We start from the raw sequence: 21876 nt of genomic DNA on the forward strand, positions 1-21876 counted from the left end.
GGGCTCATGGCCTTTAGTCTCAGATCATGGCACGGTATAGAATATTCACACTGTTGGAATTATGTCTCGGACATGTAAAAGCTGATGGCTAGGTACTGTCACAATCGTAGGTTCAGGGCATAGCTGCATTGATGCTATGGACGAAGATTCTAAGCTAAAGAAGGAAAGTAAGAAGGGAACAAAGTCAAAGTACAGGCGCACATAAAGATACGCGTAAGAATTGCTAATTGTAGGTCACGTAACTTTATCAATAGGGGCCCAAGCGTTTACCCTGCTGTACAGTTCCGTTCCGCAATACGTACAGTATTCAGATATAATACATGTTCGTCATACGTAAGTTAAAGTCAAATATCTCCATCATCAACTAAGATTAGCTATAGTGCAAATTTTTCAAGGCGTTCAAATTAAGGTTAATACCTGCCAAACCATACCAGCCTAAATCTCACGTCACATTAAGCTTACAAACCGCTATTAAACTAATTCTAACTATATCTAACTATTAATAATTTTAAATTATTATAACTAGTTAATTAAAAAATTAATATTATGAATTTTTAACTAATTCTCTATTTTTTATAACTTATAGGTTATTAATACCCCTATTTGAGCCGTTGAGTACTTGGCACAAGTTTGGTAGCTGAAACCTGATATTAAACGCATCTAATTACATATCACTGACTACTCAACTATTTTATCATCGTGCTGAGAAGCGGGTCTGTAAGCCCGGGGTATTATCATGCATCAAATATATTGCTGGAGAAGGACTTTCTGAGTGTCAAGCTTATACCCCTATCTTGTATCACATTCTCGGACAATTTGGTCTGAGAAAGAGTGGCCAAAGCACCTGAGCACTGGAAAGATACAAATGTATACCATCAATCGATGTAATTGCTTGTAAGATAGGGCCGCCAACAGGTGTTAAGTGGTTAGATAGCAGCGACAGTCTTAATTTACCCAAAGAACTGATGCATTTCTCACTTTCGTTCCGGGTCTTCCGCCAGGCCCTGCTTACTCTTTTATATTGACTGGTTCGACGAATAAGCCTACATATGGAGAGGGACCACAACGCGAGACCAAGGTCGTTCTACTGGGTGACAGTTCTCGACCATATGTAGTGAGGCGAGACAGCAGGAACAGAGAAACGCGGGCGTAACTGAGAAGAACGTGGTATCAGGAGACTCGCCAGTGAGAATCGTGGTGGAGGCAAGTTATACAAGACATAGTCAACGTATGCGAGATGATGTACGGTCTGTCAGCTGTTGACGTGTCAAGTACTTCTTAGGCATATACCTCAGTCCCATGACAATGCTGAACATGGCCTGCCTATCGGGCAGAGGACTCAGCCATATACAAGCATGATTACCACTTAGCATCTCATCCATGTAATCCTCAAAGCAGGTAAAATATCGGAATGGAATTCAGCAGGGATTTTCTTGTTGGTAGTCTGCGCCGCTTAACCGAGTCTGACGTCTGGCCAATGAGGATGACCTTCATGAAACCATGCATGGCACCTGAGGACTGGATTATACACACTCAACTTACTTCCGAGAAACTGAGCGTGGATATCGCTTGATTATTGCTGCTTGATTATTGCTGCTTGATTATTGCTGTCTGATTATTGCTGTTTGATTATTGCTGTTAGGTTATTGCTGCTTTATAAAGTGTGAATGCAAAAATTAAAATACTGTACCTTTGACATGGGTTTCAAGATTCGGATAATATAGCTGCGACATGTAGGTGCCTCCTAACTACCTCTTGCAGGTGGAAGCTTGAAGCCGCCAGAAACCCCCGGCTGAATTATCCCCAGAGGATCAACCCTCTTACTTGTCGCCACAAGCTTCTTTACGCTTTCTTCGCTATATCCTGACAGAGCACGATCGCCACAGTGGCCATAGTTCGTGAACACATAACGGTGTAAGAGCCCCCTTTCTCTTGCCAGACGTTTTAACTCAGTCACGAGTTCGCCCACCGCTTTGAATATACCCCCATCATCTTCCGGCAATGCCCAGATTGGGTTAATAAGTAGCACGAATAAAGGGCCGTCTGAGGGCCGGATTGCGGCAGCATTGCCTCCAGCGTTTTCATAATTCTCCAGTAGGGCTTTTGTTAAGGGATCAAATCCAAAAGAGAAAATGAATCCTTCTGCATCTTTGATTTGGAATAGAGTTTCCTACCATTTATCGTGGAATAATTCCATCAGAGATACTTTCGCGCGAATCGTTATGGTTGTCCAATACTGGCTAAAATAATGCAACGTTAGCGATGAAAGCTGGGAAGACAATGATGACTACCAGCCGCATTCCATCAGTTGAGAACTTAGACAACCCCTCACTAAATTCACGCTGAGTCGCCATCCGCATGCTACACATCTGCTGAATCTGGGGTTCAATGCGTGTGAAGAGCTGGAGCGAGAGATGATTTTCCTTTACCTTTGTGTGATACACAGGGTTGGCAAATCTTGTACTAATAGTATTTTTGCATTTTCTTTCTTTTAGAATAACTTCATAACTATAATAGATATAGTTATATATAGATAATCAGCTTAAAGCTCTTTAATACTAATGCTGATTATTAAGCTAATACTTATAATAAAAATATAAAAAGATAACTGTTAGAATCTTTAAGAAAAGGGCTTGAAAATGATATTCAATATGCTTTTATATATGTTATGGTTGTGAAGTTATTGGCAATACTAATGCATACTAATCATACTATTAGTATGTACTAATTGCCAACTTTGATGATACATGACGCAGCTCACAGCTTGTTGTTTAAACCCGTAGCCTACGCTACACATGATATAAGTATCCAAGTCCGACTCATTCTCAACGAAGTCACAAGCTTTCTCAACTAGCTGCGAGAAAGTACTAGACGCGTAATATGTAATGCGGCCCTAGGTTGTGTTAGAATTCATCGTTTTCATTTTGAATGACTTGACGGTGCCAAAGTTGTTGAGGCCGCCTTTAAAGCGCCGAGAAGAGGTCCGGGTTCTCTTGACCATTTGCATGAACGACCTCTCCAGAGGCCAGTACAACCTCGAATTCGGTGACTGAATCACACGCAACCCAGTGCATGTAGAGAATATTGACAGTCCCCCTTAGATGAGGTTAGCATGTATTATTCCGACCTTAGGTTCGCATAAATTTAACGAAAGATATGAAATATTCTGAGGTCCACGTTAATTTACCTCCCAGCACAAAACCCGCAACCCATATCCTTCCAACTCGTCCGCCAGGTGTAGTCAGGCCATGCTTCTCCAGCTCAGCATATACAGCACTCCAAGTTTCCCCAACCCCTATCTTCACAATGGATTTATCTTCACTCAGAGTGACCCCCTTGAGTCGCCTCATATCAATTGTTACACCACCATCAATATTGGCGTTTTCAGCAAACGGAGTGTGGCCGGCGCCTCGGATGGCAACTCTACAAGCTCCCGAGAGGATTGACTAAGTGCTGCACCTCTGCCACATCGTGAGGCTGCACAATGCACCAGGGTCTAAGCTCATTCTCAGAGGCGCTAAAGTATGATTCATTGGCTTGTTGGTACTCTTCACTGCCTGGCAGAATGACTGCGTCACCAAGGATGTCAGCCAGGTCCCCTAACGGTTGAGCTTCGCCTGAGTCTTCCATTGGACTGTATACTTTGGTCTGAGTTGGAGGACGGGAAATGGAAAAATAATGGGAAGTCTTAAGAGTGGATTCGGTGAAGTGCTTATCCGCTCAGTTGGTTCAACGTCGTATTCACGTTGGTCCTGATGCTGACTGCCTGCCTCTAGCTGATGGGCTAGGTAGATGCCCGGATGCATGCTTATGAAAGTGAGATGTATTGACTAGATAGTCTCGAAATAATTAGAAGACTGCAGCAGGCTGCAGCGTTTCCCCTACACTATTTACACCTTGCAAGGTTTCAATTATTATTTAACATTTAACCTTTAACTAATTGCTTTTATAATAATACTTTTATTAATTTTATTACCTACAGTTATCTTTTTATAAAATTTTAAATTTAAGGAAATGTGAAATTTAACTTTCATTAACGTTGTACTTTTGAAATATATGATTAAAAAAGGCGTTGGTTAACAATTCGCGATAACCTCATACCTTACAACCCTTGATTTTAGTACGTTTTTCGATGTATACAGTGTGCAGATGTCGTAGCCAGCTGAAATAGCCTGCTAGCAATTGCGTACTGCACATTTAGAGTGGGCCCTACTGCATATCCAGACCTGTCCTGTCCCTAACAAAACCCAGCACAGTCCATTTGCCGCCAGCGGTAGAACAAGAGCTGTGTAAAATTCGACCGCATTCTTCTTCTAGCTCTCAATATGTAGAGATGGATTCATTTTCAACTACAATAAAGTTTTGAAGCCAGGTGCTAGGCTTTTCCTCGCTCTTACCAAGCAATCCACTATCATAGTCCTCACCCATCACCGACTTCTCTAGCAATACCTCCGCATTTCGCAAGTTAAGCAAAATGGTCTCCAATTTACTTGAATAATGAGGGAGATACGTATGAGATTGTGAGACCTCTTGAGCGACGTATACGGGTTCCAAGCGAACGAAGAACCGTTTCATGTGGCGTAGCAACTGGAGTGGTTGGAGACAACGCATATGCGTTGCGAGAGAAAACAGTAGGACAGATTTTGACTTCGCTCCACATTTATAGAACGTGGGAGTTGGGTCCAGAGTGCGTGTGGCTCTGCTGATTGAATCGTGAGCCATCATGTTGACCGTAATCGTCAACCTTTCTACATCAGCGTAGTCACGGAGCTCCGTTATCCAATGGTTGGTCAGGGGACTCGAGACAGATAGCTCGTCAGAGTCAACGCTGCAATTAAACGGGTCATCGAACGCCACGTTCGGTAAACAGAGTTCCAAGCTTCTCAAATTTCGTAAGAGAAACGATGCCTGGCTTGTCGTGATGAACTTGCAGAGTTGCATCTGTTGTTGTGGAACAGGCTCTGACGACCCGGTGGGGCGATATCCTGTCCAAGGGTAGATAATAACTCGGTTATACCGCCACAGCACCCTAAACGCATGCTCACGGATAGCTCGGCTTACAACCATCAAAGACTGCGGTGGTCTCCAACACTGGGGGCAGCATCCATACCGGGAGCGGTGCCTATGGCTGGGACCGCGGGACGTTTCCCTGCACTGTAAGGACATGCAAAATTGGGGTTCATAGTCCTTGTGCAAATCGCTACTACAGCAGATTCCATCAGCCCCTCCAGCATGATATCTATATTTGCCATCGAGGTCCCAGTATACCTCTCTTGAAGGAGTGACAAGATCTGTGTTGGCGAGAATGCTCTCTTGGATTTCCGTGGGTAGGTCGAGGTAACGAAAGGGTTTTGTGCAGTTCTGGCGTTGATCCTTGAATATGACAGGGAGCTTGAATTTTCTTGTAAATGCCGGGGGTATGTTATCCATGTTCACTGTGTTGCTCGGATGAAAATCGAAGTCTTTAAGGACTCCCGAGCGCTTGGTCAATGGCTCAAGAACGGCCGTGATGACTGCCTCATCCAATGAATGGCACACTATATGCAGATTCAGGATCCCAGGCGGCGAATGAGACATGAGGTGCCCGGCTACTGCTCGCCACCGCCGGATTCTATACTGCGATAGCGGAGTGGGATGCCATGCCGTAAATATACTCGGATAGTAATCATCAAGGAAATCTGGCCACGAATTCCCAGTAGGCACGGTATGCAGATGAACACATAACCAGGCCAGTTTAGAGATGATTTTCGGTGGCAGCCTCTGGATAAACTTGAGTCCCTCGTCTATGTGACGATAAGGGATGGTAAAGTGATTCTCGGCGAAAAATATAGCTCTAGTCTCGTCTCTTATGGCCTTGCAGGTGCAAAATAGATTAAAGTCAGTGGGTATACATCTGCCATGAGGGTTTGAAAGAGCAGCGCTTGGTGCCAGGAGAATCTTCTGCCGGGTAACAAGGCCACAATGCAGATATATGCGTCTTCTCACGTGTTTCGGGAGGTCAAGAATCGTCTTCGGTTCTGGGCGCGGGCAATCCCAAATCTCACAGAGCTTCTGTTGCCGTAACATGATAGGAGCATGTATACATAGACAACGTGTAGCAAGCCTACTTCCTCCAACTCGAACAATTCCCGTCCGAGGATGTTTAGACAAGATGTTGAGTCGAAAGCTTAGATGTTGTTAGGCCCTTTCGGTTGCTCTCCCCAAATTCCCCCTTGCTTTCGTCCCTTGCTTTCTCCGCTCCTGTATATGGAAGGTCCGAGCAGTAGGATGTTGGGTGAGGCCGGCGTGATGGCTTGGCGGCTAGCAGCTTGAACTTCTCATGTCTAAGGATTAAGTATTCACACACATGCTCTCATTGCAAACGTCGGGTTGAAAAGGGGGCTGGGTCGCGTGGATGGGCAATTTCCTTTACTATGTACTAGACCTGTTTCTATCTATTCTATCTGCGTGTTGGCTACCAGCAGCACTGGAATTGTGGGGTAGTGATAGAGCATTGATCGTCGACACGGAACACACGGTCTCCGTTAATACTAATGAGTGGCTGCCACGTAGCAAGGATGAGACTCGTCGTCCAGCTTAAACAGAGAACTAGTCAGGCATATTGGCATGGATGGACATTCGAAGAAGCCCTCAAGTTTGTGTAGATGTTTGTGTTTGTGTAGATGTTTGTTGAGGGAATTACCAAGACAAGTAAGTGTTCTACTTAGTATCGATGGCGTCATCGAGTGGCTGGGATCGGCTAGCCACATGTGGCTAGGGACTGCGATCAGGAAATTGCCGGGTCAATTTCGTTTGATTCGCGATGGCTTCATTAGGGCACCGGCGGGAGTCGGGGGGGTTTTTTTTTCTTTTTTCTTCTTTCTTTTTTGTCTTTGCTTTTTGCGTTTTTGTAAAGTTCTATTGCAATTCTTTCTATGCTTCAGTAGCGCATCTAACCCTATCCTAATGCATCTGCAATTGTAGATCAAATCGTCTACCCTATGCTCTAGGCAATGATGACCAAGGGCTGTTGAATGACAATTATCTGCCATAGTTATGAACGATCCATAACTGTACGGAGTATAGATCTTGCAAATCTTGGACTTGCGGACTCGAGAACTATGTTTTCTTAGGTATTTATCGATCGTGCGTTCCACGTGGACCGTACACGGGGACGTGACAAGGGTAAGCCAACAAACATCCCAGCCAGCGATCTCGGTCATAATCGATGAACTGCGCTCCCCAATATCCCTCCAATCGTCCAATCCTAACTATGAAAAATCATCAGTTATTTGAATCGTTGTACATGGTGGGTTCAGGTTCAATATTGTAAGTACTTGTTCAGGCGCATTGACACGAAACGCTCTTCGAATCGCATAACTATACAGTAAGCTTTGATGTAACACTCAATTACCGACCGAGAGGTAGAAAAAAATGCGAGACAGCGTACTTGGACCTCTCATATGCATGCAGCTCGCTTTGTCCGCTCACGCTGCCCTCCGTCGCCCCGTTGAAGGTTGACTTACTTAATATAAATGCAAGACATTAGGAACAAATATTAGATGGTAGTGGCGTTCCTATGTGCACAGCAGACCACGTGTTTGTTGTTGAACGTCGTACCATTTGCCCAAGACAAGATCGAAATGTCTCGATATTGCGGCAAAGAGCGGTTGGAGCTAAATACGAGGAGTCGGATGCCCGAGATAGATCCAGATGCTCGGGACGTTACATGAGGCCTGTAGGCCCGACCACGATGGGCTGTGAACGGGCGGAATAGAACTAGTCTAGAACCCGACGCAAAGAGCTCTCGCATGTCGGTTAATCAACAGAGCAGCGAAGGCAAGAAGCGGTATGCACAGTTTTGCATGGCATTCCGCACCGGAGCGATCCGAGTTCGACTAGGATCAATGATATGTGGATACACAAGACCCTTGGTGCGCCAATACCAAGGCGACCCTCCTAAGACAATCTAAATGAGCGGCCGGGAGGGGACGAGAATGTCCTGTCAGCATCGGAATCTCTTCTCCAGCTGCACACAACCTAACGATGTCTAAGATGTCGGTGACTCTATTATGGGTTTACCTAATGTTGCGCGGCTCGGGGTAATCAGTAGGTAGTTCAACGGCGCTGTTTTTGATGTGAGTCGGATCGCGAGAATACGAGCTCTTGGCGAATCAGAACACATCATATGCTACGTATACTAGGATCAATCTGTACTATGGCTCAGCACCAGGTGGAGGGAGATCATCGTGCTACGTCATGGCTCGCTCTCGTGTTGGGCTTCTCACCACGGCGCCCTCGTGATGGGAGGCAAGCGAAGATCGTATACCGTCAGCATCAATGCCGAACGTTCCATCGTCTCATTCTTTTTCTAAGAAGTAACAATACGCGGTATACCGAGCCATGGAGGTAATCTCATATAAAAGGTGGACAGAGTCTCCATGGACATAACCATGCATTCCAGTTCACCAAGCCAATCTCAGCAAATCCACTGCTCAATCACTCGAGCACCCAATTATATCCTCTCTTAAATCCTACATTCCTCCATCGAAGTCTTCCAGACATAAGTAGATTCATCAAGATGCGCAACTTCGCCAGCGCCCTCATTGCCTCATTGCCTTTCACTATTGCGGCCCCCTATGGTTTAAGCCCGCGCGACACCACGCCGGGCTGCACGGCGATATCGTTCGGCGATTTTGCATGGACCATCGAGGACTTCACTTACCATGCCGGATATACCTTTTCCACTCCCGCTCATCAGATTTCCTCGGGCACCGTGGCCTTTAACATAACGAACCCGGCAGTCTCCGAAAAGGTGTCGTGTACAGCTTACAGCACATGGCTGACTGACTTCTTCTACGGAAACATCAACTACGACTGCGAGGTGCCTGAGGGGTCGGGGGTCGGCACGTCTTTCTCTTTCAGCCGGCCCATGAACCAGCTCAAAGTCAACCAAACCTGGACCTGCAGTGACGAAGATCCGCAGTATCCGTAAGTGTTCCATCACATACCACAGCCAGATAGTAGGCGATTGGCAAGTGAAGTAAAAAGACTAACGGATGATTGCTTCGGCATATAGGATCACTTTCGCCGGCTACGGCACAGCTAACTTGACACTGGACTGCAAGGAGACCTACTATCAGAATCCCAACTGGACATTAGGCCAGATATATTCTGTCCGTGACATTTCCTGCCAGCCCGTCACTCTTCCTCTCACCCCTCATTCTAAGACTGCCGTCGCTTAGAGAGGTTTGAGCCCGATAATTGCGGCCTTTATATTAATGAGACATGATGATTGGATTCGGCTTGGGTACTATATGAGAATAATGATTAATGGACTTCAATAATTTTGAATTTTGGCAAAAATTTCAATTCTTTAATAGAAGAATCGAATTTCTAGACACCCGTTTAAGAGAATTGCGAAGGACTTTCCCATTGCCCCGACTATGAGTGAGCTGCCTGCCAAGTATACCGCTTATCTCGGCATATTGAAATGCTCATTAACAGTGTCATTTCGCGGTTACATTCACTGGCCACGAGAAGAGTAACTCTACTCATTTTCCCCCCACGTCTGCCCGTCTCCTTCTCATCGTACATTCCTGAGATACCTATGCACCCTTCTTAACAGACTCTACCCTCACATTAGCCTGTACTTCATCACCTTTAGCTCAGGTAGACGATTCAGACCTGCGTCGTTCCCACAGAATCTCAGAAGATTGCACGGGCCTCGAAAACAGCGAGCTATAATCCGTCGGCGGTACCTTATCCGAGCCATCGGGTGTCCTAAGCTTCATATTCCTAACAATAGTGACAACAATAGTTGCGAGATTCAGATACGCAAACTTCTCCCCGATGCACCGATGACGGCCGGCGCCGAAAGGCAGGTACGGGCTCTTAGTTCCCTTGCTCGTGACACCGTAGCCGTAGTCCACGACGTCGTCGGCATCGGCGACTTCGACGTGGTGGTCCCAGCGGTGCGGATCCCAGCGCTCGGGGTCGGCGAAGTGCTCGGGGCTCATGTGGGATACTATGGGCGACGATACCAGCACCTTGTCCGGCGTGATGACGTAGTCGGTGCCCGGCACGACGATAGGCCGCATCACTTTGCGCATGATCGAGTGAATCGAGGAATGTACTCGCAGTGTCTCTTTGATCACGTTGGCGAGGAGTGGTAGCTTGTCAAGGTCGCTGAGGGAGAGAGGCCGTGTAGTTGCATCGGAGCCGAGGTTTTGTCTTTGTTCGTCGTATAGCTCTTCTGCGATGCTGGGTTGTGAGGCTAGGCGGAGCATAATCCAGGCACTTGCGGACCTGTGGAGATGTAATGAGTGGATTAGCGTGCTGCGTCTATGTCACTTGATGGACAAAGTTGCGATGACAAAGCGCCTAGGCAAGTTCGTTGAGACGGTTCCGGCAAATGAACCATTATTTAGGAGAAGTCTGAATGGGACTTACGAGGATGAGTGCTGCCCACCCATGAGCATTGTAATCATCATATTCGCAATCTCCTTATCTGGCACTGGCTGGCCACTCCTGTATACGCAGCTCATCAGGTTAGATATCACTGTAGTAAGTTATGTCAGTATCTATCTATCATACTAGGAGAAGCAGAATAATTGACTGGAGTTGACTTACTATCAGGCTCTTCGTCGACATATATCCCCCCAAACTTATTGTGTGTAGATCTCCGCCGGCGGTCGTTGATAAGATCCATGTAGACAGACCTCATTTTCAGATGTGCCGCATCTCGACGTCGATTTTGCGGTAATGGAGCCCATGGAATCAAGAAATTAATGGGTTGGAAGCCCATGTCGAGATCGTGGTACAACTCAGCGAACTGAGCTGTTAACTTCTTCCGTACTTCGGCGCCTTGCAGCGCCCTACCGGCCGTGAACAGGGTGATCTCCGCCATGACTGCAGATATATTGACCTTGCCACTCGTGTTCTGAAAGCATTTTGAGCTAGTCAGGTAATTCAGAACCTCTCCTTCAATCAGCGGGACATAGCTCTCGAGGGCCTGCTGCGTCAGTCCAAATTTGACGAATTTCTTCTGTTCCATCAACTTTGCGTTGGGACAGTCGTAGATGACGTCCGAGCCGAAGACGGGTGTCGTCAAGGGACCATAGATGTCTTCGGCATTGACATCTGAGACGCGCCCGTTGAGCACGAACTCGTTTCCCTCGGGTCCCAGACATACCGTCATTTTCTTTCCCAAAAGAACAAAGGTGAATATATTGCCATGCTTTGCTCGACACCTCTTATAGAAATTGAAAGGATCCGTCCCGTACTCGATCGCATTGCCAATTATGGGTAGCCAATGGAAGACGAGAGGCGGCTCGGATTTTCGACGAGGGAGGTACTGGCGGGCGACGTTGACGAAGATTACGGTAAGGAGGGCAACAAGAATGTACAAAGCGCCACGATTTATCGTATGAAGCTCCATCCTGAGGAAGTTTGGTGAGTACAATATCATGAATTAATTGAGGTTACTCAAGTGCTGCAGAGGAGACTACAGAGAGTTCAGGAGAAATTGTTTAATTCTGCATTTTGTAAACTCGAAGCGACGACCATTGTGCCGTTACTGAGAATGATATCAAGAAGCTCTAGTTCTACTGATTCTTATATCAAAATCGGCGCGTCATTGCATTCGTTTCATAAGCAAGTCGACACGAATAAGACGCCGTTTCTGCGTTGCTGCTGGTATTCGTATTCGTATCACGTGCTTGGCTTCCGTTCACTATGAGGGTCCTTAGCGCGAGACAGTCCCATCGTTCATCCAAGATCCATGCTTTGTCTATACTATCTAGCAAAACGTACAAATGAGTTCTAGTCGACTGACTCATGTGAGCCGCTCAAAAGGGCGAATAGCAATACCTGCTTCGTGAAATTTGTATATCCTCTCAGACTCGCCAGACTTGCCGTGAGGTTTGGGGAACTTCTTGTGGGTACATTTTCTTGGCTTCGCAAGAATGATCAGTAATAGAGCGAAAATGGCATGGTCTTCTTGCACCCTATAGGCTATTGTTTTTCGCTTGCTTATATCCTAGATGATAGAGTTTTAGGAAATGCATTGACCGTTGACCTTAGCGATTCAGTACCTGCAATGGCGAATGATTATCAGCATGCTAGCTCAACCATGCAAATACGTATTCCTTCGTCTGGTCTGAATCTTGTGTGCTTTTCGAGATCTTTGAGAACCGTAGTGAAACTAGCAGATATCAATACTGTTGACGAAAATAGCTGCCAGGACCCTCTGAGGATCGCGCAAGACCGCCCCTCCCTCAAACCTCGATGAAATCCTAGAGCGCGCTCTCCTTAGCAGACTCGACCTCGGCCAAGGTTCGCCCGCTCCCCGCGACGGCAGTACGTTTTAAGTCCCACCACCCAGTCTCTAGGAGCACAGTTGGCTGGTGCGGGAGCTTATCAACAATCGTTTCGTTTGTAGGCCAGCATCTATTAGCTGGCGTTCTGCCCGCTAGTTCCCGTTAATGTGAGATATGGTTGTATCGACTTGCGTGGCAAAGGTAGAACCGTACCTATTGCAGCCTAATGGAGTAAACGTCAAAGGAACCACTGCCCTTGTACGCGCTTGGAATTTGGACCAGCATTAGCAATCTAGAGTATTAAAGCTTCTTTTCCTTATCCCTTAACTACCTCATCCTTCAATGATAGCGCATTGATTGCAAGTTGGGGATTGCGACCCTAATACTGTTCCACAATCAATAATTCCGATATGAATCCTACTATGAAGTATAAGTCAGACAAGAGAAATGCCCACTCGGTTAATTCTAGCGACCCATCCCCAGCAAGCACTCCCACTCACATCACCAAAGAACACAGCGATTCACTTCCTGGCTACTCATCCCACGCCGATCATGCGGTAGTAGGCGATGCGGTAGCGGTGCCCTGGCATAAACAAATGTACATGATCCGCCACCGGTCTTCGGGGGACGCGCTAACCCTCATCAATGGGGAAGTGGAACTACATAACCCGTCGACTATAGATGGGTGCTGGCGCTGGCTATGCGTTGAACATTAAGGCTGGCTTGGATTCCGGAATGTCGCATCACGGAAACATCTGGGTCGCGACAACAAGGGTGGATATTGCGTTCGGGCTGGTAAAATGAGGATGTGGGAGTCTTTCGCCCTCCGTCCACACCCCAAGGGCGGGTGCCAGCTCTTGAAATATATGTTTGATTCCCGGCACTTGATAACTTGTAGCCTAGTCAGACCAGCTACGGGTGTTTCGATTTACTTGTTGGCTCACTTTACGTTAATGTGTCTTCCCGTGCAAACAGGCGCTATTTATGACCTTGGCAGCAATAATGCTCCTCGCGCAGCCGAGCTCGATACCATTTTTTAATGATTGGAGTAGCACTTTCAATAGAGAGACTAGATAAGCTAGGTCTTGCGCGTAGGCAGAAGCGGTGCAATTGGGTATTGTTACACTTGGACGCTGGGCTAAACTTCGGCAAAGAAAACACGGTGTTGTTATGCCCTATGTCAACCATACACGTTTGTTTGACAACTCATGCAGCAACGGCAAGGCGCATACAGGCTGGTTACCTCAGACCGGCCGTGGATTCCTTGCTGCCTTGAGACAAACAGACTCTCCAGGAGATTCTCGTAGTCTTAGTCTTTTCTACCTACCTTGGTTGACTTTGATATCTTCACCCTTAATTATCACTTACGCCTCTTTTCTCATGATAATTCTCCTCCTCCAAGCCCTCTCAGCTCTCCTTGGATGACCTTTTGATTCGTCCCAACTACTTTCATGATGTTGACACCAGCAACCATCAACATCCAGTCGTTCTTCTACCCGATAGGGAACACACCTGCGATCTCCCTCACCCAGTCCCTACCCCCTGGTGACCCTGCCAACATCCTGCTTCTCGGATGTGGCGATGTGCGAAATATCTTATTCACTATTTGCAATGATAGCAAGTGGCCCCCTTCTGAGGAATGTCTCTGTGGCTTATTAACCAATCCCAGGCCGCAAGCTGGATATAACCTGCTGCGACAATCAAAAGGCCGTCATAGGTAAGTCATTGCCTTCATCCTCGACTAAGTGAGTGAAACGCACTGATATATACGTATTGAAGCTCGCAATGCACTACTTTTGTCGCTCATCATCGACAATAACGATGGCCAGAACGATAACTCCCTTTGGAACATATACTATCATATGTATCTGGATCAACGAGACCTTGACCTTCTACGCTCCCAGAGCAAGATGCTTTACGAACTCTCGACTACTATGGAGACTTGGCAACAGGGCAAGTACGGACGTTGCCTAAGTTTCTGCGATTGTGCCACGCTTGCCGATGTTCGTAAAATGTGGGCGTTTTACAGCGTCGAGCAGAAGGGAGCCGAGTCTGCTCGCTTCAAAGATCACTTTCAGTCCGTCCTCGACAAAGTGAAGGCAAGACATCAGAACCGTGTCGATCTCGGTAGCATCAATTTGACTGGATTGCGCTCAGCCTCCCCAGCTCATCTTGGCTGCCTACAAGATCTCAATACTCTCAACCAACATTACTGGAAGTGCGGAACTACAGAGTTAAAGGCGGACATCAGATCAGCTGCCACACACCCAAATCCCGCCTTTCTTACCCTCGGAGACGGAGCTGTCATACACTATGGCACTGACCCTCTACTTGGCTTTCATCTTGCGGCAGTTGATGCTCCCCTTGACTCAACTGATGCTGCTGTTAACGATCTCCCGCGGCATGAGAAGTATGCAGCTCTTGCTCGTGCCGAATTTCGTGAATGGTTGGCATCGTACAGAGAACAATTTCCTAAGAATGATGTCAGAGTGCGGTTTTTCACCGGTGATGCGATATCGTTTGCACATACTCTGCAACGCAAACGGGTGACATCCGAAATCACAGCTCATTGGTACCGCGACCGATATGGAGTTCGGCCACTCGTGCTAGACGGTTCTGATTATGCTCCCGGTGCTCGAGCTCCTGTCCAATTTGATGTGATAGACACTTCCAATCTTTGTGATCATCTGGGCTCACTGACGCTTTTGACCGCAACCTCCCCATTGTTGCGTGATGATGTTTCAGCTGTTCTGTACACCGAAGTCCTTGCCAGGAATCATAAAGGTTACAAAGAAGTGCTTGATCAAGTGTTGTGTGGCCATGTACCTACTCTCTCTACGCTTCTCGGCCTGTTCCCAGTCGAATACTGGAGCAATACCTCGCCTATCCCTATCGCTGACGAAATGATGTTGGACACGCTCATGGGGGGACTATCCGAGAACCCAAAAACCAGTCTACAAGGAGGCCAGATGTTCCTCAGGACTTCCTGGAAGCGCGAACTTTGCATGAGCTCGGCTATGACACCATCGCCTCGAAGCATTCCACTTCGCTTCGATCCAAAACTACTCGCAAAGACCCTTTATAAAGTCTACGTCCATATGTTTCTTGACGAAGACTGGGCATACCGATTGTCCAACTTTGATGTGGATAGTGTCCAAAAGTCCGCGCTTGTATGGTATCAACGTTCTAGTTTTGTGTCGTTCCTCCGCTTGGTTCAAACCCGAGTCACATGTAATTGGGATGCAGTGATGGAAAGCACCATGGACCTCATCGAGGGCAGGTCCAATGCACCAATGGGAATGAACTACTACCAAGAGCTCAACGTATATCTTCACATGCTCGGTGTCTACTCTACAGACGTCATGAAAGGCTGGAGCAAGCGTGACGAGGGTCTAACTTTAACACCATTCCTATCTTCTGTCAGACCTATGGATGAAAAATGGGGAGACTTGCGAGACTGGAAAAACATACCACCAGTTGTCTGTGTCACTTTCAGGATCCCGCGTAACAAGCTCACAGTGTTCACCAATATGGATCTCCAAAGGCTAGGTACACCTCCTGTTCACTGCCTACTTCAGGGTTCTGGCGGATTCAGAATGAGGGGGTGGCAAAACATTTTCCCGGCTTGTCAGTTATCATTTGGAGAGGTGTCCACTCTTGGAAAGCCCTATGATGACTCCTATGAGATTTCTGTGCAAGAGGATGATGCAGGTTGGAGTGGAACGTCGCCTCTAATCGCGTCCTTCTTTGCGACGACCTTCCAGTTGCTTCAGCAGCCCCGAGATGTCCTAGTTGCCCTTGGAGTCCATAACTCACCAGCAACTGTTGCTAACTTCCTTTCGAAGCTTGGCTTTACACTGAACGTGTATGAAACCACCCTCGATAACTCGGACGCAGTCCACGTTACACGTTTTGCGCCCAATCAGAAAGGCTTTCCAGTTGTGACTGGATTTACTCGAACAGCACCAGCAAGCGATATTGGAACAGGAGCAGAGGCCTCATTGATCGCGGCTGTTGACCAAAAAACAGGAGCCATGACAAGTCTTACCGGCCGACTGGACATCATGTCTAGCGACCTGAAACAGGCCCTTACCAGTGGGTGTGAGGTCAAGAAATCGATTGTGTCACCATGCGAAGTGGCCATATCGCTAGGGCGGAGCTTGCCCCTAGGTCTATGCTTTCCCGTTTCTATTCAGCAATCTTATCAAAAATTGAGGATCGCCCGGAAGTCATCCTACATCGAAGTTGTTACACAAGTAGCAGATAGTTCCGAGTGGATGGAATATCCAGAATACATGTTTCCCGTTCGTGCTCAATCTGGGAAGCCGGTGAATTTCAATATGCCCTACCTCAATCTGCAGAAATGTCCCGTCATCCAGATCACGCAAAATAGTAGACTGCAGTGGCTGGTTCCTCATCTCTCATTGGCCATGTCAGCCAGGGAACGAGCATTGCGTGAGAAAGAGGACGTGCCAAGATCCGCAGGCGAGCAAGTCCGTCTAAACTTCAAGGAATCCATCTTCTCCATCTTTGTTCAATTTGCCGGGCTACAGGGCACCAAGAGTCGGGTATTCTACCTCAACAACGCCGCGAACGGTGGCGCCCATGTCATCATCCTGGCGAGCGCTCTACGCCTAGACCTTTCTAACCGTGCTGTCGTGCTCGACTGCGCTATTCTTCCTTTACACAATGCGTTGATGCCTGATATCATGGGTTCACTGGCTAAGCTGCACGCATTCGGTGTCATCGTAGTCCAAGTAGACGACGCAGAGATGCGGCTTTGGCGACACGCTCTGCCCGCATACGTGGAACGCTGTCGAGATTGGACTCATCGAGACGACTGCGAGTACGCGATTTCCTGCTCAGTCCCCCTGAATGCCGAGAATGGAAAGCGCGTGCTATGCTCGTGCGGCAGCGGGAAACTCCCTTCAAATTTCATCAGCAACGTTCCAGGCTGGAAAGGATTGTCCAAGTATGCCGTCCGGGCCACCATCTCGCCCGCGTTCTGGGCTCCTTTCGCGGATGACATGTACTCTCCCGACCTGGGCAACCTGGGCAAGAAGAACGTTGTGGATGTTAGGAAGACATCTGTTGATGGTGGATGTGCGTCCTGTGGCAAGAACAAACAGGCTGATGGGGGCAGTTTGTTGAATTGTGGGCGGTGTACGAAGGTTAAGTATTGCTCGCGCGAATGCCAGCGAATAGACTGGAAAGCACACAAATCCGTCTGCAAATAAATGCCATTCAAGGGACCTGTTCGCCTGTCGGATGAAAGGCACTGACTACTGCTAATAAGGATAAATCACATCGGCCTTGTAGTCTACATCGTGATGTGGGAGAGTGCCGTGCAGTATGACAAAGGCAAACCTTGGGTTAATTAAGAACAGATTCCAACTGGTAGCTGTCATAATAGGGGTGCACGTTGTTAGATTAGGCGAGCCAGTCAAAATGAGGTTGTATTATGTCACGAATTCTAGGTCTCTACCCTAGGGTCTATGTGGCAGGGGCATTAGCCAGTTATATTCTACGCGTTGTATGTGTTGTCATGTATAAAAGTGGTAGTTCTAATAATTGTACGCAGAACACGATGAAGGTAATCTTTGTCTACCTTTAACCTGTGCTCGATCGCTAAATGTATGTCTGACGCGAGTCTAGTTAACATTCTTGCGAGATCCTCCTCTCGTACTAGGTACAGCATACTTGAAGGTTTGCTGATAAGTCCCGTAGCAAGGATCAGCGTTGGCTGAACTCTCAATAGCAAATCGTTAAGCAATACTAGTATATTGGAGAAGCGAAAGACGAGTTTCTTAGCATGAAATCCTTCTTCCAATGTCCACAGGCGGCTCTTCCATAAAGAGTACCGTATCAGTAAGGCTTCATCTACTTGAGTGAAGACATGCTCGTACAAGGTGGGATCTCAAGCAATGACTGGCGAAGCTTGAGCGAATATGGGGTAGACTGGATTGCTTTCTTTCGTGACTTTCGATCAACTGGCAACCCTAGCGTATCGATCCAGAAAGGGGTGCAGCTCAACCCGCGCTTTGCTCGTACGACCTGGTTCGCAAGAGCTTGAATTCAAGATAGCTGGCAATGAAGAAGCGCAGTTCCCTCGTCATTCCCGAAACCCACGCTACGTATATGGCTAACCACAATATTAGGAGCTCAGTGTGAGAACATCTGCTGACTCATTGTGGCGGTGCGATGGTCCCGCCCTTTTCTCGTAGCCATCGACGGGATTGACCTATTAAGGGGCTAGGATCTAGTGAACAGCTGCCTGTTAAGGAACTTTTGGCGCTCTAGTAAATCCTTCAGACTTACTAAATTCGCGTGGTTTCCTTATGTCAGCTAATGACTATTCTAATAAAAACTCTTCAATGGGTGAGTGAATTATCAATTCGTGCTGAGGCCAGTCGCTGCAAATTTCACTGATTGTATATGGCTTTCTCAGGCAACATGTTGTCTTCAGTTATCGTGGCTATCTGCTTTTGGTCGTGGTACATAAATGCATTATGGGTACCCGCTAAGTCACTGTCGCTTTTGGACAGTTCAATTGCCGAACTAGCAGCGCTGCTCAAAGCTGGCGACTTCAATAGCCAAGAATTAGTTAAGCTGTACGTCCAGCGAGTGGGCGAAGTCAACGATGACCTCGGCGCCGTAATTGAGCTCAACCCCGATGCCGTGAGCATAGCCCGACACCTCGACAGAGAGCGCGCAGACGGCAAAGTAAGGGGCCCTCTGCATGGTATACCGATTCTGGTCAAAGACAACTATGCCACTGTTGACTCTATGTTGACCGGCTCCGGGAGCGTCTGTCTCGCCCGAGCGCTCCCCACCGAAGAGGCTACGGTTATCGCCAAGCTTCGGGAGGCGGGCGCCATCATCTTAGGCAAGCTGAACTTGAGTGAATTCGCTGGCATCCGCAGCTCCAACGCGACGCCAGGCTGGAGTCCACGCGGTGGCCAAACCTTCGGCGCATATGTCAAGAATCAAACCGCCTGTGGTTCATCTAGCGGTTCGGGTGTCGCAGCTTCTGTCGGACTTGCAGCCGGGACACTCGGTACCGAGACATCAGGAAGCATCACTTGCCCGGCGATGTATAACAATGTCGTCGGTGTCAAGCCCACAGTAGGCTTGACCTCGAGATTTGGAGTCGTGCCCGTCACTGCCCGACAAGATACAACCGGACCGATCACCCAGAATGTCGAGGATGCGGCCATCCTTCTAGAAGCCATGGCTGGCAAGGACCTGAACGACAACTATACATCCGCTCAGCCTTGGGGCTCTCCTCCACACTTTTCCACAGGGCTGAGAAAATCGGGGTTGAAAGGAGCACGAATTGGCGTGGTTTGGATGGAGGACTTGCCAGTCTCAGGACACCTCATTAATATCAAGCAGATCAAGCCCGTTTTCGACCGCGCTGTAGCTGATCTGAAAAGTGCGGGCGCTGAAGTTGTTGACGTTGCCCTGGACACTAAGGGGCAGACTTTCGAAGAAATCCTTTTGACTTTACAAACTAACGTCCGGGTATATATGGGCGCGGACTTCAACGACGCACTACCGCGCTACTTGGAGAATATCAGACCGAGCGACGATGTTGTCTTCCGCAATGTGTCAGATGTTCTTCAGTGTCTGAAGACTGAGCCGAGGGAGCTCGCCTCAACGATTGGCCTGGCTGACTGGGAAAACGTTGCTCAACTGAACATTACTGCGGGTAGTCTGGAAGCATGGAACGCATTTACCACAGTCTTAACACTATCGAAAAGCCTCCTCCTAGATCCGATCGAAGAACATGGACTAGATGCTCTCGTCATGCTACCCGATCTCGCGCTCTCGGTCGGCGCAGCTCCAGGCTTTCCCATTGTAACCGTGCCCAGTAAGTGACATGACGCCTTTTCTCGTCACTCTATTAGTTGTGCAAAGAACTCGCATTTCTTATACCGTTTTGATCATTTCCCTTCCTTCTATTCGAGGTTGAACGAATGCTTGCTAACGCACGATGATCGAAGTGGGCGTACTTGGACCAGAAGCCAAGACAGCTTGGGACTACACTAATAAGACTATAAGCACGGGGCCGGGCATACCTCTTGGTCTCAGCTTCACTGCCGACAAGTGGAGTGATCAGAAGCTTATACAGTATGCCTATGCGTATGAGCAGGCATCCCAAAGACGAAGGGAGCTCATACCCATTATTAAGCCTGAGTCAGATTTGTGTACCTTGATTCATCGATCAACCTTAGGTGGAGAAATGTAATGAGCATTGCTTGGGAGATATCAATTGAAGATAGGAAAAGAACACGTGTCTTCATTTTGAGACTCTTACGTAGTGTAAGCAGTTACACGTGGAACTATCTATAGTTGTAATTAGGTATAAGTTCATGACAATAAGTATATATGGTGCAAAACCGCTGTTGGCCACGGCAAAGATCTAGGCAAATATAAATCGAAACTAATGCTGATAAATCGTATCTCTCTGTCCGTATGCTAAGTATGCCTTGCGGGTGTAGTGTCGATGTGAGCTTTGGTAGAGACTACGCTATTCAATTCCTCTCGCGTCAGCTCCCTCGTCCTCGTTTGTCAGTGCTACTTACGGGGAGAATCAACATAACACATCGTTTTCGAGCAGTCAAAAGCGACTTACGATGTTATAGAAGTTGAGGTAGACGAATATCCCTCCCGGTGTTCCGTTCTCGACCTCTTGTGCATCTACTGCCAAAACCTTGCCTCCCTCATCATTTGGCAGCTCTTCTGTGCCGGGTTTGTGCCAGAACTCGCTCACGCTGGTGCCGGTTATTGTCGGCCAATCCGGAACCAATAAATATTCGGGCATGACGATGGCCTTTGCCGCGTGTAAAGCAGACAACTTTAGTTTAGGGTGGTTTCTTAGGAAAACTGGGTTTCAGGTTTCAACTGCGGCTGCTGAGGTGGATTTGTATAGGGAAATTTGGAGGCAGCTGACTGGCCGGATTGGCCTTTTTCAATGTCAGGGATGCTTCCGGCAATTTTTGTCGGGTTGAGTCTCCGTCCAGGCCACTTCGTGCAAGTATTAGAACAAGCTACTCGATCAGGATACTAGGTGCATCATTACATTCGTTTCATGAGTAAGTCAACATGAATAAGACGCCATTGCTGTGTTTCTGCAGGTATTTACATTTGTACCGAGTAATCATACTTGGCTTGAATTCAACTATCCTATCAGCGTCCTTAGCGCGAGAAAACTCCATCCGTCATCCGAAATCCATACATCGTCTACAGCAAAACGTACAAACCAATCTTCTCTTCTCGGCACGTTGCAGAATTTTATTTTAGGTTGATTAATAGCAATATCTTATCTCCTATCAAGGTTCGTGCTCCATATCTAGTATGCAGGCTGTAAAGGAACGTTCCATCGAAACTCTTACTACGAAAAGAGAATTAGCTAGTTTCTTAAAAGCCACGGGAAATCACAAAAAGGCTATGGAGCTTATTAGTAACACACGCTCAGAGCTAGATGAAGCGCAAGACAAAGCGCTAGCGAATGGGGATAAGTCGCTAGAAGAGACAATTTGGTATTTGAAAGAAATGGTTATTGGGTTGGAGA

The 21876-nt window shown here is 47.4% G+C and overlaps 7 protein-coding genes across 7 annotated transcripts; 4 read left to right on the top strand and 3 right to left on the bottom strand.

Annotated features, from left to right (window-relative positions):
• Positions 1 to 1744: 1744 nt before the first annotated feature.
• F5B22DRAFT_640404 (FAD-binding domain-containing protein) lies at positions 1745 to 3630 on the bottom strand (the record flags this gene model as incomplete). Its single annotated transcript, XM_047977844.1, has 7 exons — positions 1745 to 2170; positions 2207 to 2236; positions 2292 to 2457; positions 2748 to 2893; positions 2939 to 2961; positions 3188 to 3446; positions 3484 to 3630. 7 exons carry the CDS (start codon positions 3628 to 3630, stop codon positions 1745 to 1747), a joined length of 1197 nt encoding a protein of 398 aa, XP_047824994.1.
• Positions 3631 to 4005: 375 nt separating this feature from the next.
• Positions 4006 to 6424, bottom strand: F5B22DRAFT_574269 (uncharacterized protein). The gene has a single exon (XM_047973195.1). It carries the CDS (start codon positions 6064 to 6066, stop codon positions 4321 to 4323), a length of 1746 nt encoding a protein of 581 aa, XP_047824995.1. The 5' UTR covers positions 6067 to 6424; the 3' UTR covers positions 4006 to 4320.
• A 2052-nt stretch (positions 6425 to 8476) lies between these two features.
• F5B22DRAFT_574250 (uncharacterized protein) lies at positions 8477 to 9436 on the top strand. Its single transcript, XM_047973194.1, has 2 exons — positions 8477 to 8970; positions 9059 to 9436. Exons 1-2 carry the CDS (start codon positions 8561 to 8563, stop codon positions 9222 to 9224), a joined length of 576 nt encoding a protein of 191 aa, XP_047824996.1. The 5' UTR covers positions 8477 to 8560; the 3' UTR covers positions 9225 to 9436.
• Positions 9437 to 9647: 211 nt separating this feature from the next.
• On the bottom strand, positions 9648 to 11419 carry F5B22DRAFT_640406 (cytochrome P450; the record flags this gene model as incomplete). Its single annotated transcript, XM_047977845.1, has 3 exons — positions 9648 to 10287; positions 10432 to 10540; positions 10612 to 11419. 3 exons carry the CDS (start codon positions 11417 to 11419, stop codon positions 9648 to 9650), a joined length of 1557 nt encoding a protein of 518 aa, XP_047824997.1.
• A 1022-nt stretch (positions 11420 to 12441) lies between these two features.
• On the top strand, positions 12442 to 13376 carry F5B22DRAFT_630634 (uncharacterized protein). Its single transcript, XM_047976561.1, has one exon. The coding sequence runs from the start codon at positions 12710 to 12712 to the stop codon at positions 13013 to 13015; it is 306 nt and encodes a 101-aa protein (XP_047824998.1). The 5' UTR covers positions 12442 to 12709; the 3' UTR covers positions 13016 to 13376.
• A 377-nt stretch (positions 13377 to 13753) lies between these two features.
• Positions 13754 to 17680, top strand: F5B22DRAFT_662609 (uncharacterized protein; the record flags this gene model as incomplete). The annotated part of the gene is made up of 4 exons (XM_047980459.1): positions 13754 to 13874; positions 13969 to 14016; positions 14079 to 17441; positions 17619 to 17680. The coding sequence occupies 4 exons, from the start codon at positions 13754 to 13756 to the stop codon at positions 17678 to 17680; spliced, it is 3594 nt and encodes a 1197-aa protein (XP_047824999.1).
• Positions 17681 to 18195: 515 nt separating this feature from the next.
• F5B22DRAFT_640408 (amidase signature enzyme) lies at positions 18196 to 20550 on the top strand (the record flags this gene model as incomplete). The annotated part of the gene is made up of 3 exons (XM_047977846.1): positions 18196 to 18356; positions 18845 to 20172; positions 20306 to 20550. The coding sequence occupies 3 exons, from the start codon at positions 18196 to 18198 to the stop codon at positions 20548 to 20550; spliced, it is 1734 nt and encodes a 577-aa protein (XP_047825000.1).
• Positions 20551 to 21876: the final 1326 nt, after the last annotated feature.

This window comes from Xylaria bambusicola (genome assembly GCF_022495145.1).
Source record: "Xylaria bambusicola strain CBS 139988 unplaced genomic scaffold F5B22scaffold_90, whole genome shotgun sequence".
NCBI classification, from domain to species: domain Eukaryota; kingdom Fungi; phylum Ascomycota; class Sordariomycetes; order Xylariales; family Xylariaceae; genus Xylaria; species Xylaria bambusicola.

Excerpts from the sequence above, each read along its gene's own strand:
- F5B22DRAFT_574269 (XM_047973195.1), bottom strand. The coding sequence starts at position 6,066 with ATGTTACGGCAACAGAAGCTCTGTGAGATTTGGGATTGCCCGCGCCCA.
- F5B22DRAFT_574250 (XM_047973194.1), top strand. The coding sequence starts at position 8,561 with ATGCGCAACTTCGCCAGCGCCCTCATTGCCTCATTGCCTTTCACTATT. Across the intron at positions 8,971-9,058 it reads GACGAAGATCCGCAGTATCC|GATCACTTTCGCCGGCTACG; the intron begins GTAAGTGTTCCA and ends TTCGGCATATAG.
- F5B22DRAFT_630634 (XM_047976561.1), top strand. The coding sequence starts at position 12,710 with ATGAATCCTACTATGAAGTATAAGTCAGACAAGAGAAATGCCCACTCG.